The sequence below is a fragment of the Perna viridis genome, chromosome 3, assembly GCF_037379345.1.
Source record: "Perna viridis isolate PV_CMFRI_1.1 ecotype Kerala chromosome 3, ASM3737934v1, whole genome shotgun sequence".
Lineage (NCBI taxonomy): Eukaryota > Metazoa > Mollusca > Bivalvia > Mytilida > Mytilidae > Perna > Perna viridis.
The window spans coordinates 15,097,118-15,109,069 of record NC_142447.1 but is presented as its reverse complement, the minus strand read 5'-3'; the positions used below and the strand labels follow the sequence as shown (position 1 = coordinate 15,109,069).

Genomic DNA, 11,952 nt, shown 5'->3' with positions numbered 1-11,952 from the left:
AGCAATTTTTTTTAAATATGGTAATTGGGAACCACGTGCAAGGTATTCATTCCATCATTTTGATGTCTCTTATCGGAGGCAGCATTGCACGACGAAACGTCACAAAACAACAGCTCGGGAAACATGTTTGATTTGCTTGTTTGTTTGTTGGGGTTTAACGCCCGAGCAGCAATATTTCAGCTATATTCAGGCGATGAACATGAAGTGGATGATAAAATGAACATGAAATGATGATGAAATGAAAAATGGGATGGGACACAAGGATAATGGGGTCGAGAAATTTTGATTGCCACTGGAAATAGGGAGAGGTGGGTAGGGTCGGTCAATTTAGCTTCCTGTGGCGGAGCCCTATGGTTCCTACTCCGGGAGAATACCACAGTAGGGCTTTTTAACGTGCAAGGAACGTGGCATCTTTCCCAACATGGTGCACCACTGTGGTTAGCGGTCAGGTTTTCCGTATTATAGCCTGACAACCCCAGCATGTAACACGACAGGGGTACCCCATTCCACCACCTGGGGCACACAACCCAGTTGCTCTGTGGGCAGAGCGCCCTAGCCCCCGGCTAGGGTTCTGAGCACTATTTAGTCGCCGTTTACGACAAGCTTAGCGCTGCTGCAGGCCTATTCTTTAGACACCCGGACCTGCACGGGTCGAAAACATGTTTGAAAATACGTCTGGCACCCTCTTAGAGAAAACTCTGGCTGTCAAAGGTTTAAGGTGATTATTAAAACAATAATTCCTTACATCTTTATTTAAAGCTGTAATTAAATGTTTGCAAACCAGGATTAAACCAAAATAACACGGGTACTTGGGCACGGATGATTGCGACTATGCACCCCCTTTTATTCTCCATAACAAATATTTCTGTCTGACTCTTTATGTGATTGTAATTTGTTTTTCTGCCAGTTTGTCTCAAAGAATGAACTATACCAATATCTTATAAACAAATATTAAAATAATACTATAGGCTAAAAACCACTAATTCCACTTCCCATAGGCTTCTATGCTAATTTCACAATATTCAATGGCTTCTCTGGACTTTACCTTAACTTTAACCTGCAGAGGACTATATATCAGCATGATTCTACATATGTCAGCTCACAATCCTCAGAATGGCATGTGGGGTTAGCAGACTTGCAGTGCAGTACTGGTCACCGGAAGTGAAGGGTCTACAAATAGCATGGGAAATCCCAGTGTTTTCACAAGATAGGGGTATATTTAAAAATCATTATGGAGATTCGGCTTCACATCACAAGAAGCAAAATGCACCTATAAAATGTACAGAAATGTTTTTCCTTTCAGAAACTGTTTCAATTTTTTAAATAAGATGAGAACTTTTTTCACAGCACTATGAGGAACAGGGGTAATTTCTGCGTAGGACTATTTTTGCGTACGTTCCAAATGCTCATTGGTTGAATTGGTGGTCTGTAACCTAAAACAATGAAGTTGAAAATGATAGCACTTTCCGCATATCCTTTACACCCTTCATTTCGTGCCATATAAAGGTAGGGCATCGTTGCTTCTAGCAGATAATTGAGTTGATAATTCGACTGTCTTTGTGGATATAAACCACTAAAATCCCCCCAAAAAGTTTTCGTAACACAGTTTTAGCCAATCATTTGCACGATATGAGAGACGCTGACCATCAGCTGACTATTCCTATACTTGGTTTAATTTTTGTTTACGTGCTAACATAAATACATGTTAGACTCGGTTTGCACTCGTATGTGGTATTTGTAATTCATGCCGTTTTCAGGGGTTTCTTATTAAAACGCCCTTGGCTATCATTTGGGGACGGTGTAAAGCATCGAATTGTTTACACAATCCCCGAGCATAGTCATACCCGTGAATGTGGGTCATGGTGTATTCGGGAAAACTATAGTAGTCATTGACCACGTTCATTCATTCTACTCATTAAAGACGTGATGTCGATCCGTGACCTAGTAATCCAATTTATGATCTGCACGCTTATATTGTACAGCCTACAGCATTTGCTGAATCTTTGACCCAGCAAAATACTTTTCGGGGTAAAATCAATAGTTTCAAGTGCATGTAAGACAGATAGGTAACTCCACTTATTGGTGCATGCCAGCCAATTGATGAGAAATCTCCAAGGCCGAAAAAAAGAAAGTTATGTTTCCGATCACCATTCTGAAATTTTGTAGGGTCGGTAGGTATGGATTTATTTTTATTTAAGCCTTTTGAAATGAAATAAGTCATTAAAGTGAATCCAAACTCAGAATTCAATGAAAACCAAATATGCAGATAAAACAACTACCTTGTAATAATTTTAGACTTAGTCCACGGCCAAATCTCTTTTGGGATTCGGCGCTTGAGATATTTTTTGTTTTAACGGCGGTGGTCTGACCTCATTTTATTATGATCTTGTACACATATATGCATGCAAAATAAAATACATTGCACATGCAATGTTCTTTAAAAATGTTTTATAGCCATAGTGATGTCAGATGATGTTTTTCTTAGAATATTCAGTAGACATTTATTTTGAATAATTGCACAGTTAGATTTACTGTATATGATTATAGATGTAGAGTAACACCATACACTCAATCAACAAATGCAGGCATTGGTATATATACAACTACATGTATGTTAAAAACCATTTTTGATTATTTTTGTAAAGTATTAAAAATAAATATCCACTCTTTTTCTTTTCTTATATTTGCAGATAGACAAATATGGATGAATCGCTTTCTGTTTAAAGGATGAAGGTTTTGTTAATACTACACACGTAAAAATAACTACGTTTTATTAAATTGTGAAGATTTTCAGGATTTAATGAAATAGAGATTCTAAAGAAAAGTCAATGACAGTATTTTGAAATGCTGAATGTACATACATGTTACGTTGGTTCTGAAACCAAACAATACTGGCACTGCCTCTGGATATATTTTATATTTATACAGCTGCAAAACAAGTACTATATATACAGTTTTTGTCCAAAGAAATATTGACAGGCTACAAATTATATAACTATTAGAATTAAGTTGATTGAAATTGTTTGATACAAAATTTAGTTGGAATATTGATTTTAAAGTGTGAACTGTCAGCCAGTATCGATGGATTTAGTCCTTAAAGTCTTTCATATAACGGTATTGTAATTTTGTTTCATAAGAATTTCGAATGTTATCTGTTGAGTACATGACTGTAACTGGATTTTTTTCCATTATGCAATTTTATTCTCTTTTGCTCGAGAACTGATTAACTAGGACTAATGTAAAGAATAAAGACCTTATATATGTAAATTCTCAGCAAATTACACACTACCAAGTTGGTCCTAAGGAAGAGTAATTGACAGGGTTTTTAGGGAATTGAAAATGGAGCATTCCCAAACCCCGAATTAGCATATATATATATATATATATATATATATATATATATATATATATATATATATATATATATATATATATATATATATATATACAACGTCTCATCGTTTTTGAGATGTTGTATAATATTGATTTGTTGTGACATGCATCATTAATTTGATCCTCTATCCTGCATATTAACATCTAAATCAACTGTCCCGTACCACTATACATCGTGTACTAAGTTACAGCCCTAGATTAATCCTACTAGGAGAAATGACCCGGCCAGCGAAAGCTATATTTTTATATAGCCTAGCTGGCCGAGTGGTCTAGGGCGCTGGACTTCGTGCAGGCGGTGTTGCCATAGATGTCACAGCAGTACGAGTTCGAGTCCCGCGGAGGGAACGACAAAAAATTTGCATCGCAAATTTGAGAGTTCTAACATCGTTGGGAATTTTTCAGACATTTCTATATATATATAAAGTGTGTGTGTGTAACCGCAAAACATTGTATATTGGTATGGTGCTGACAGCGGCGTCACCGTCGGCGGCGTCCGTGTCGTCGTCCACATTCACTCGGTTTTCGTACGATGACTTTATAGTTATAGTTGATCAATTGTTATGAAATTTCGTATGATTTTACTGACTACTAAAGAAATTCTCTTATTTGATTTTGAGTTTATGGCCCATACCATTTTAAATGTAACTGACAGATACCACACTGTAGGTTTCTGTTAATCTAAAAAATGAAATGAGAGTCCAGAATTTTATCAATCTAACCTGGCCAATCCTTAACATGACATAGCAAGTTCAACACATCCATGCAAGTACACATTCAAGGAAGAAGCATTGTAATATTACATGACTTGTCTTATGGCAATCCATAGTGGAGTTTGTTCCCCATTTAGATGTTTATTAACACATCTTAATGGATGTTTATCAACATGTGCATAATTCAATTGTTGATATCAATAAATGGAGAAGTTTTCTAGACAATGCAAACACGTTGGAGACAGACAAATCGTATGTATGTTCAAATTTGCTTTTCGGGCAATTCTGCGTCCACACTTGCCCCTCGGGCAATGCCAGTCTGTGTCCACACTTGTTTATTATATAAACAAAATTCTTTTTAAGTTTTTCGGTTTTGTTTTAGTTCAAATTCCACTTAAAAATACGCATATATATATTTTGGTTAACATCATACAGTTCGATAGTTTATTATATAAATACACTGTATGCCATTAAAGTGATGACTCGGAATGGCCTACGAATTAATCAATGAGATAACTGAATATGACATTATCAGATTCTTGTAGACTTACATTGAGTATCTCAAACGTGTTTAAAAGGACTTTATTTTTTCAACCGACTCATTGTATCCACCCAAAAAATTCTTCTAATATAGAATATCAGATGTGTAATGTGCATATTAAGTAGTATTATCATGAACCGTCTGGCAGTCAGTACATATTTTAGTTTTATGTAAGTGTGTGCCTCCATATAGAAAATGCTTGATAAGTTATTATTGAAAGTAAAATCCTTACAAGATCCAGTTTTCTTATGTGTGTATACATGGAATCATTAGAATCATATAAACCAAAAATGAAAGTTTAAAATTAAGTTAAACCTATGGTTCCTATGCGTGGGGATGTTCATGTGTTTTCAGCAAAATTTGATTTATGAAATCATAGCTGGAGCGATATACTTTGTCGTTTTGTTTTTGTTGTGCTTTTTTTTGCTTTAAATTACACTGCCATTTCAAAGTTGCTAATGTCTTCTGCTTACTAGTGCTCTTAGTGTCTTCTTCATATTTATAACTGTCTCACTCTGTTTACGTTTCATTTTATCAATTGTCATATTTAATGTTTGCATGCACTGTATTTTTTATTCACTTAAAGTCGGTAATAAAAAGCTCTTAAAGAGCTTTTAACTTGGCCGAGTTCAATTAAATTACATGTTGTCAACTATTTGTTCCTGACATTGGTCAAAAAGGTGTGGCATTCAGGCTGAGATTGCACAAAAATTTGTAAGTGTGAAATTGATCGTAAATTTTGACGTCAAAATGCTATTTTAGATCGTGACGTCATTACTTACGATCAACTTTTCACTTACGACTTTTTGTGAAATCGACGCCTGTACTAGTACTAGATTCATGAAGTTATCTTTTCACTATCATGATACTAACTGTTATTTGAAGTGAATATCGTAATACACATACTAAAACTCCAAGAAGTATTTTTCTCACTACTAAAAAATTAAAGTAGTAAGGAGTGGACCTAAGATTTTAGGCTAGGAAAAACGTGGAAATTACTTACATATACTGTCGAGCAGAGCAATGTGCGATTTTTTTGGGGAATGGAGTAGGAGGTTGTGTTTATAATGCTTTGAATGTATCACTATTGACTGTTCAACAATCACTTAACAAATAATGAATCTAATGAATAAAGACAGGTATCGCCATCAAATACTTCTAATTAAATCAACACAATGATTTGATCATTCAAATTCCATATTTGAACAATCGCTTGGACCGAAGTGATACTACCAAGCTTGACTCTATCTATATAGACAATAGAAAGCGCGGGAAAATTATTTGTGTTCAATTAAGTACTTCGTCTAAGAATCAGGCGAAATGTGGCACTTAAAGAAAAAAACCACAGAGATTTTATTGCATTATCCAAGTATTTATACCTCATAACCTACAGAAATAACCATCAAAGTGCACTGCCTGAAGTGTCAACCTTTGTAAGAATCAGGCAGTTGGTGAAACATGGTATAAAAACACCATTTTGAATTTGACTATTTGCACCATCAGTATCATTTTGGTCTATTCAAATAGAGAAATCATCCTTGAGTGAAATGATATCGTCAGATCGATGGGTTTTTTATATGCATGTTTCTGCTTTTTCCCCATTTTGCCTGATTCTACAAAAACTTGCATTTCACAATCAAAGAACCCAATCACAAAAAATAATTTAAAAATTAATGCATTCTAACATGTAGTGAGTCAGTAGTTTTTTTTGTTTTGTTTTTGTTTTTGTTTTTGTTTTTGTTTTTTTTTAATTTGTATAGTTAATGCATATGTTATTTATGTTACCTTATTACAACTGACTGAGCTTATTTTAATACGAATATAAGAAAGAAAAAGTGATCGAAATGTCGTTTTATCTCCATATGACCAAAGGTCAAAATTAGCTTACGTTATCACATTTTTTTATTTCGTGCCATCAACTTCTGTCATCACCTTTTTCCAACGCAGTCGGTATATTTTCGCGTTTTACCCTTTGATCTTAAAGACGTTCGTCAATGGAAACGCAAGTCACCTGATGTTTTCCGGTTGGACAAATATGACAACTAAAGTGGCGTTCGAAAAAGCTGTATATCGAAAATTGAAATTGCGTGCTATATGTTATTTCCTAAATAGAATGTAGAAAGTTTTAAGTAAAGAGAATGAATTTTACAGCGTCAGTTAAAGATAGTACTTGTTTTTATTTCGTGCCACCAATTTCTAACATTTTGTTCCACTTTATGATTAAATAATATATGCGGGAACCTCTATAAACGATCCACTTTTGGTACCGTTTCCATCAAACAAGATGGTCTTCCACTCATTAGGGAATGTTTGTTTGGCTTAGATGGCTTACTTAGTGACTATGGCCACCTCAAATCGCCATTGAAACCTGTAAAGAGCCACATTTTGGCATATATCTGTAAAAACTTGATAACCAAGCGTTAGGAAATTTGGTAGAGATAATGTACGTGACACCTTTTATAATCGACTCCAGTGGCGCATCCAGGAATTTATATCAACAACTTTTCTAAACAAGTACATTTCGTAGTCATGTCAGTTTTGTGTAGATCTTTCTGAAAAAACGAACGATTCTTACATATAGACACATGGTTTTATCGATTGGATTCTAAATTGTTTGTAAGTAGGCTAGACTGTTTCCTAGAACGTTCAAATACGTTCTGGCCCTAGCGCAACAAAATCTGAAAATTTATTGAAGTTTTATCATGAGAAAATACTCAACTGCGACGTCACGAATTCCCAAGACTTAGATTTGAGTAACTATGGAATCTCCGACTTGCGTATTGTTCAGTTTTGTGGCGCCGAAGCCAGGATTGGCAATATGGTGTTTAAGTCATTGCTGTATATCAGCTGTTCTGATGATGTTTTAATACCGTGATTATTTTTTTTAATTTGAACTCAATCGCATGAAATATTTAAAACCTGTATGCCGGGCTTAACATTCCTGTAAGCAATTTTTTAAGACAAACTGACTTTTTCCCAAATATGATATATTTAATAAAAATACAACACTTACAAAAGAAAACAAATAAACTGAATAAAATAAGATGAAATAAAAAATAAAATAAATTCCGAAAGTTCATTTTGATGTCGAAATGGGTGGTACCTTTGCATATCCAATAGCTGAAAGTGGGCGACTGATGATTGGAGGAAGTTGCCTTTTACGTGCAGCTGACATATGTCGTGGCTTACCAACGCCACCTATCGGAGGAAGTATAGGGTAACCAGTATCTGATGCTGGACAGCTAGTAGATTCGCTGCTACTTTCAATTCTGTCGCCATACGGCGAATGTGGTGGAGAAAGACTACCGTATTCTTGTTTGAACGGTTTTTCAGATGGGCTAGTCCTTCCAATTGGAGGTAATAATGCGGGTTTTGGAAAATCTGTTTCGGTGTTCAAAACATTTCTTGATTCCATACGGTTTTCTTTGCGGTTTCGTTTACCCTTCTTATTAACTGTTGTAGCGATTGCGCTTCTTTCGACCTTTTTCTGCGATTGTCCAATCATATTAAATTCAACATGACTGATGCGTGAAACAGCATTCCTCTCACCCCTTTGTTCATTACTGGGGCGTGAAACGGCATTCCTCTTACCCCATGGTTCAGGACCGATTCCTTTAAATTTTTGAATTTTGTTTTGTTCAGGTTCGCTATTTTTGTTATGACTAAAAGCACTGTTCGAGTCGTATACTACTTGAATTGTTGTTTTCCGTACAGGAATCAAACTTTCAGGAAGTGACTGGACTGGTGCTGGAAACATTTTGCCACCCATTGATTTCCTCATATAGCCTTTGATACGTATTGGTATGCGACTGACTCTTGAATATAAAATTACCCTTCTATTTTCATATGGATAGGCAACCATTATGGGAAGTCTGCTTTGTCGTTCAGAAAATCGGTGAAGACTGGAAAATCTAAATCTTCCAGGTTCATATGGTATCGCTTTTCTGTCGAGACATCGGTAAACCTCTTGCTTGTTCTTTTCAAGTGATAGAAATGTATTTCTTTTGATATCTCTTCCGGAGACTAGGCCCATCTCAACTGGTATTGGTGTTTTGGGGATGGGCAATGGAGGACGGGCTGCCCATTGTGGATATCCGTAATCATCTCCTGGGTTTATGACAGATTCGACATCAGTGCCAGCCTGTTGATACTGTTTCTCACCTTTGATTTGTTCGATGTTGTTCTCATGTTGAAGTGAAGTCTGGTAGTCTTCTCCTTGCTCCGCATCATCGTAAAAATCTTCATGTTTTGCTTTCCTCTTTCCAGATGAAATCTTAGGTTTTGCAGCCGAATTCTTAAATTCTTCAAATATAATCTCAAACGAAGCGTTCCTTTTGTCCGAGAGTGCATCGGTTTGAGTTGCTAGGCTTTCTACAGCTTTCCTTTTTTCCTCGGGAATCGGCTTCCGGTATACTTTGTGACAAGATGACATTTTTGGTATGGCATTCGGATTCTTTGCAGGTGCAAGGAGTATACCAAAGCTTTCATAATGTCTCCTTGTGATATCTCTATCATGTCTCCTGGTGATATCTCCATCAATATTAAAGGTTTGTTTTGGAGTTCTTCTACGCGTAGTTTTGTCATGATCAAAATAATTCTTAAGGGTTTCCATGTAATGTAAGGTTTCACTAACGCTTAAGATTTCCGTTTGTTCGATTCGTCCAATTATATCATTGTTGTGCCTGCTGCAGCTTTCATATCTGAAACAAGGAATGGGGTAAAATGAAATGGAGGAAAGAGTTATTTATGAATGTAGAGTACCCCCTCCCCCCAATCCCACACACACACTTCGTCAAGGCACAATCATATATTTAGCATGTTTTGTTTGAGACTACTGGCTTGTCATTTTATCAGCTAACATTACTTTTTTGTTTTGGGGTCAGGGCAAAAGGTTATTGTCCGCCATGCAGCTCATGAGAAATTCAATGCCTGTGTTTTCAATTAAAGCAGTAAAACAGAATATCAACCTGCATAAAAAAGCAGATCCCAAGCTATATATAACACATTTCGATAAGAATATACATTACTGACGATTCTAATGACTTCAAACACAACGTTAACATACTCCTTTTAATATGTATATAAAGTATAAGCAGGAATTAGCTGAAATTTAGGTCTTGCTTTTATTTTCTCATGATTCCATATCTTTGGAGTTTTAATGGCATACTGGATTAGTCCTGAAATTAATATGTCGACTACTACTATTTTATTTTAAAACAAAGACACACAGCATCAGAACTCAATTCATATCGAGATGAACGTTTCTTCTGTCTTTCTTTCCTTTTCTTATAGACTCCAGTTCATATTCTTCATAAAGGGTATCTTATCTTTTCTATTGTTCCATGCCATGATTGGGTAAACTAAAACTAACCTTTGTCACTGTTTCTATTCCAATCCACGCATTGTCGTAATAAAGCTTCACATCTTTTGTACAACTCTCTGTAAATTAACAATAGGGCATTAATGGAATATCAAGCGATAACGCGCCACGTAATGGAGAAAAGGGGGATGGCAAAATGTTCAAAAATGACCTAACTCGAAAACTGCATTCTGTATTTTGCTGAAAATTGAACTTGAATGATACTTAACAACTGTGCAAAGTAATAAAAAAATCATTGATCAGTTCTGACAAAATATTTCTAGCATCAGTATGAGGTATACGTGTGAAATGATATGCAACAAAATGTGTTGTCTCTTGAGAAACAGGGCAGAACAGTTGCTATTCTGAATGTATTAAAAACTTACTCTTGGTAGAGGTTTTCTTTGCAATTCATCAAATCCCATGGAGTTAATAACCCATCACTGTGTTTCAAGTTGTACTTTACAAAAGAAATGGCGTCCACTTCTGGACGAGGTATGGGAATATTTTGGTCCAGGACCACCTTATGGATTCTACAGAAGCCATTGGTGGGTCTTATAAATGAGCCACTCCACTGATCCGGGGTCCTGATCATAAATTCTACTTTATCTGAAATAAAAATGAAAGAAGGATAAGTTTCTTTCAAAAACTTTCGGGGTCTTATTGTTTACTCATATAATAATATAGAAAATACACATCAATATCCGATTACTTTATAAATTAATAAAATTGAAGAATGTAGAAGACACAAACCTTCCGGGTTTTTCTGATTCCAATCGAGACACTCCAGTACTGTTTCTTCACAGCTCATATAATTGCTGTCACTGCTCTTGTAATCACTGAAAAATAGTTGGCACCAGTTAAATTACAAGCCGACATTGTCATTCCGATCTTGGGGTTGTGGTAACCTCTATACATCTGTGTCGGTAACTTACACAGTTAATTACTTTAATTTGTTCGAGTTCAATTTGGTTCGATTCTTATTCTTGCTATGTAGCAAATGTACCACGAAAAGATTCAAGGTTAGTTTCAGGGGCTGGGATTAAGAGGTCTAAAATTCAATGTTAATTTACAGTAATAGAAATACTCCCAAAAGTTGTAAATAAATATAAATTCTTACTTTTCAAAACGTTCTTGCTCCTTCCTCCGATACAGTTCATGATTTCGCTTTAAAACGAGATTTAACATCGTCGCAGATGACTCGTGTCTTCTTGCGACCTCGACAGACATGGTATCTATAACAGAACTGTGACGTTACGTTACATTGCGGCACAAGAAACGTCACTGACCTTCCTCGGCTATGTTGAACTTGTATTTGTATTGCTGTGGAGCTTCGAAACTACATTTTGAATACAAGACAGTAGCACGGGTTGTTTGCATTGACTTGTTAAAAATATGGTTAGGTGTAATGCAATCAGAGTCCCCAAGAAACATTTAGGCCTCCGGAACTTTGATGGCCGCAGTTGATGTCACCACCAGTAGATGATGTACAATAGTCTTGATTGGATTTTTTACCATTTTTTTTCTTTCGTCTCTTGTAAATTAAAATCGACAAAAGTCATTTTAGTTATTACATTACCAAAAGAACTCTTCGTAGTCGAATTCCGATGAATTCGTAAGTTGTTGTGCCGTTTCTTGGCAATTTCTTCCATGAAATCCAGATACATGTATACTATGGCTGAAGGTTTCTCCATCCTTTTCATTATTCATGGTCCAAATATACACACTATAATCTAAATAAGATAAACAGTATAACCTTGTACACAATACAACGGTTTATGGTATTTTTAGACTTAGTGACGCTACAATGTTAATAGCGTCACATTGCACGCGTGGACATTGACGCAAAACAAAATTTGACGTCGTGTCCCGCGGAATCCCTGGCGTGGTAAATTTGTCTTGCAGGTAAGATGGCTGTGACAAAAGAAGACTATCGAACCATCAATGAT

At 35.8% G+C, this 11,952-nt stretch overlaps 1 protein-coding gene across 2 annotated transcripts; it reads right to left on the bottom strand.

Annotated features, from left to right (window-relative positions):
* Positions 1 to 7,624: 7,624 nt before the first annotated feature.
* Positions 7,625 to 11,669, bottom strand: LOC148621149 (uncharacterized). Of its 2 annotated transcripts, XM_088573970.1 has the most exons (5): positions 11,124 to 11,669; positions 10,757 to 10,842; positions 10,390 to 10,612; positions 10,016 to 10,083; positions 9,162 to 9,344 (listed from the first exon to the last, which is right to left on the bottom strand). In XM_088573970.1, exons 1-5 carry the CDS (start codon positions 11,231 to 11,233, stop codon positions 9,310 to 9,312), a joined length of 522 nt encoding a protein of 173 aa, XP_088430096.1. In that variant the 5' UTR covers positions 11,234 to 11,669; the 3' UTR covers positions 9,162 to 9,309. The 2 variants fall into 2 exon arrangements, with proteins under 2 accessions (XP_088430095.1, XP_088430096.1); XM_088573969.1 differs by lacking the exons at positions 10,390 to 10,612; positions 10,757 to 10,842; positions 11,124 to 11,669 and having other exon boundaries at positions 7,625 to 9,344.
* Positions 11,670 to 11,952: the final 283 nt, after the last annotated feature.

Excerpts from the sequence above, each read along its gene's own strand:
- LOC148621149 (XM_088573969.1), bottom strand. The coding sequence starts at position 9,256 with ATGGAAACCCTTAAGAATTATTTTGATCATGACAAAACTACGCGTAGA.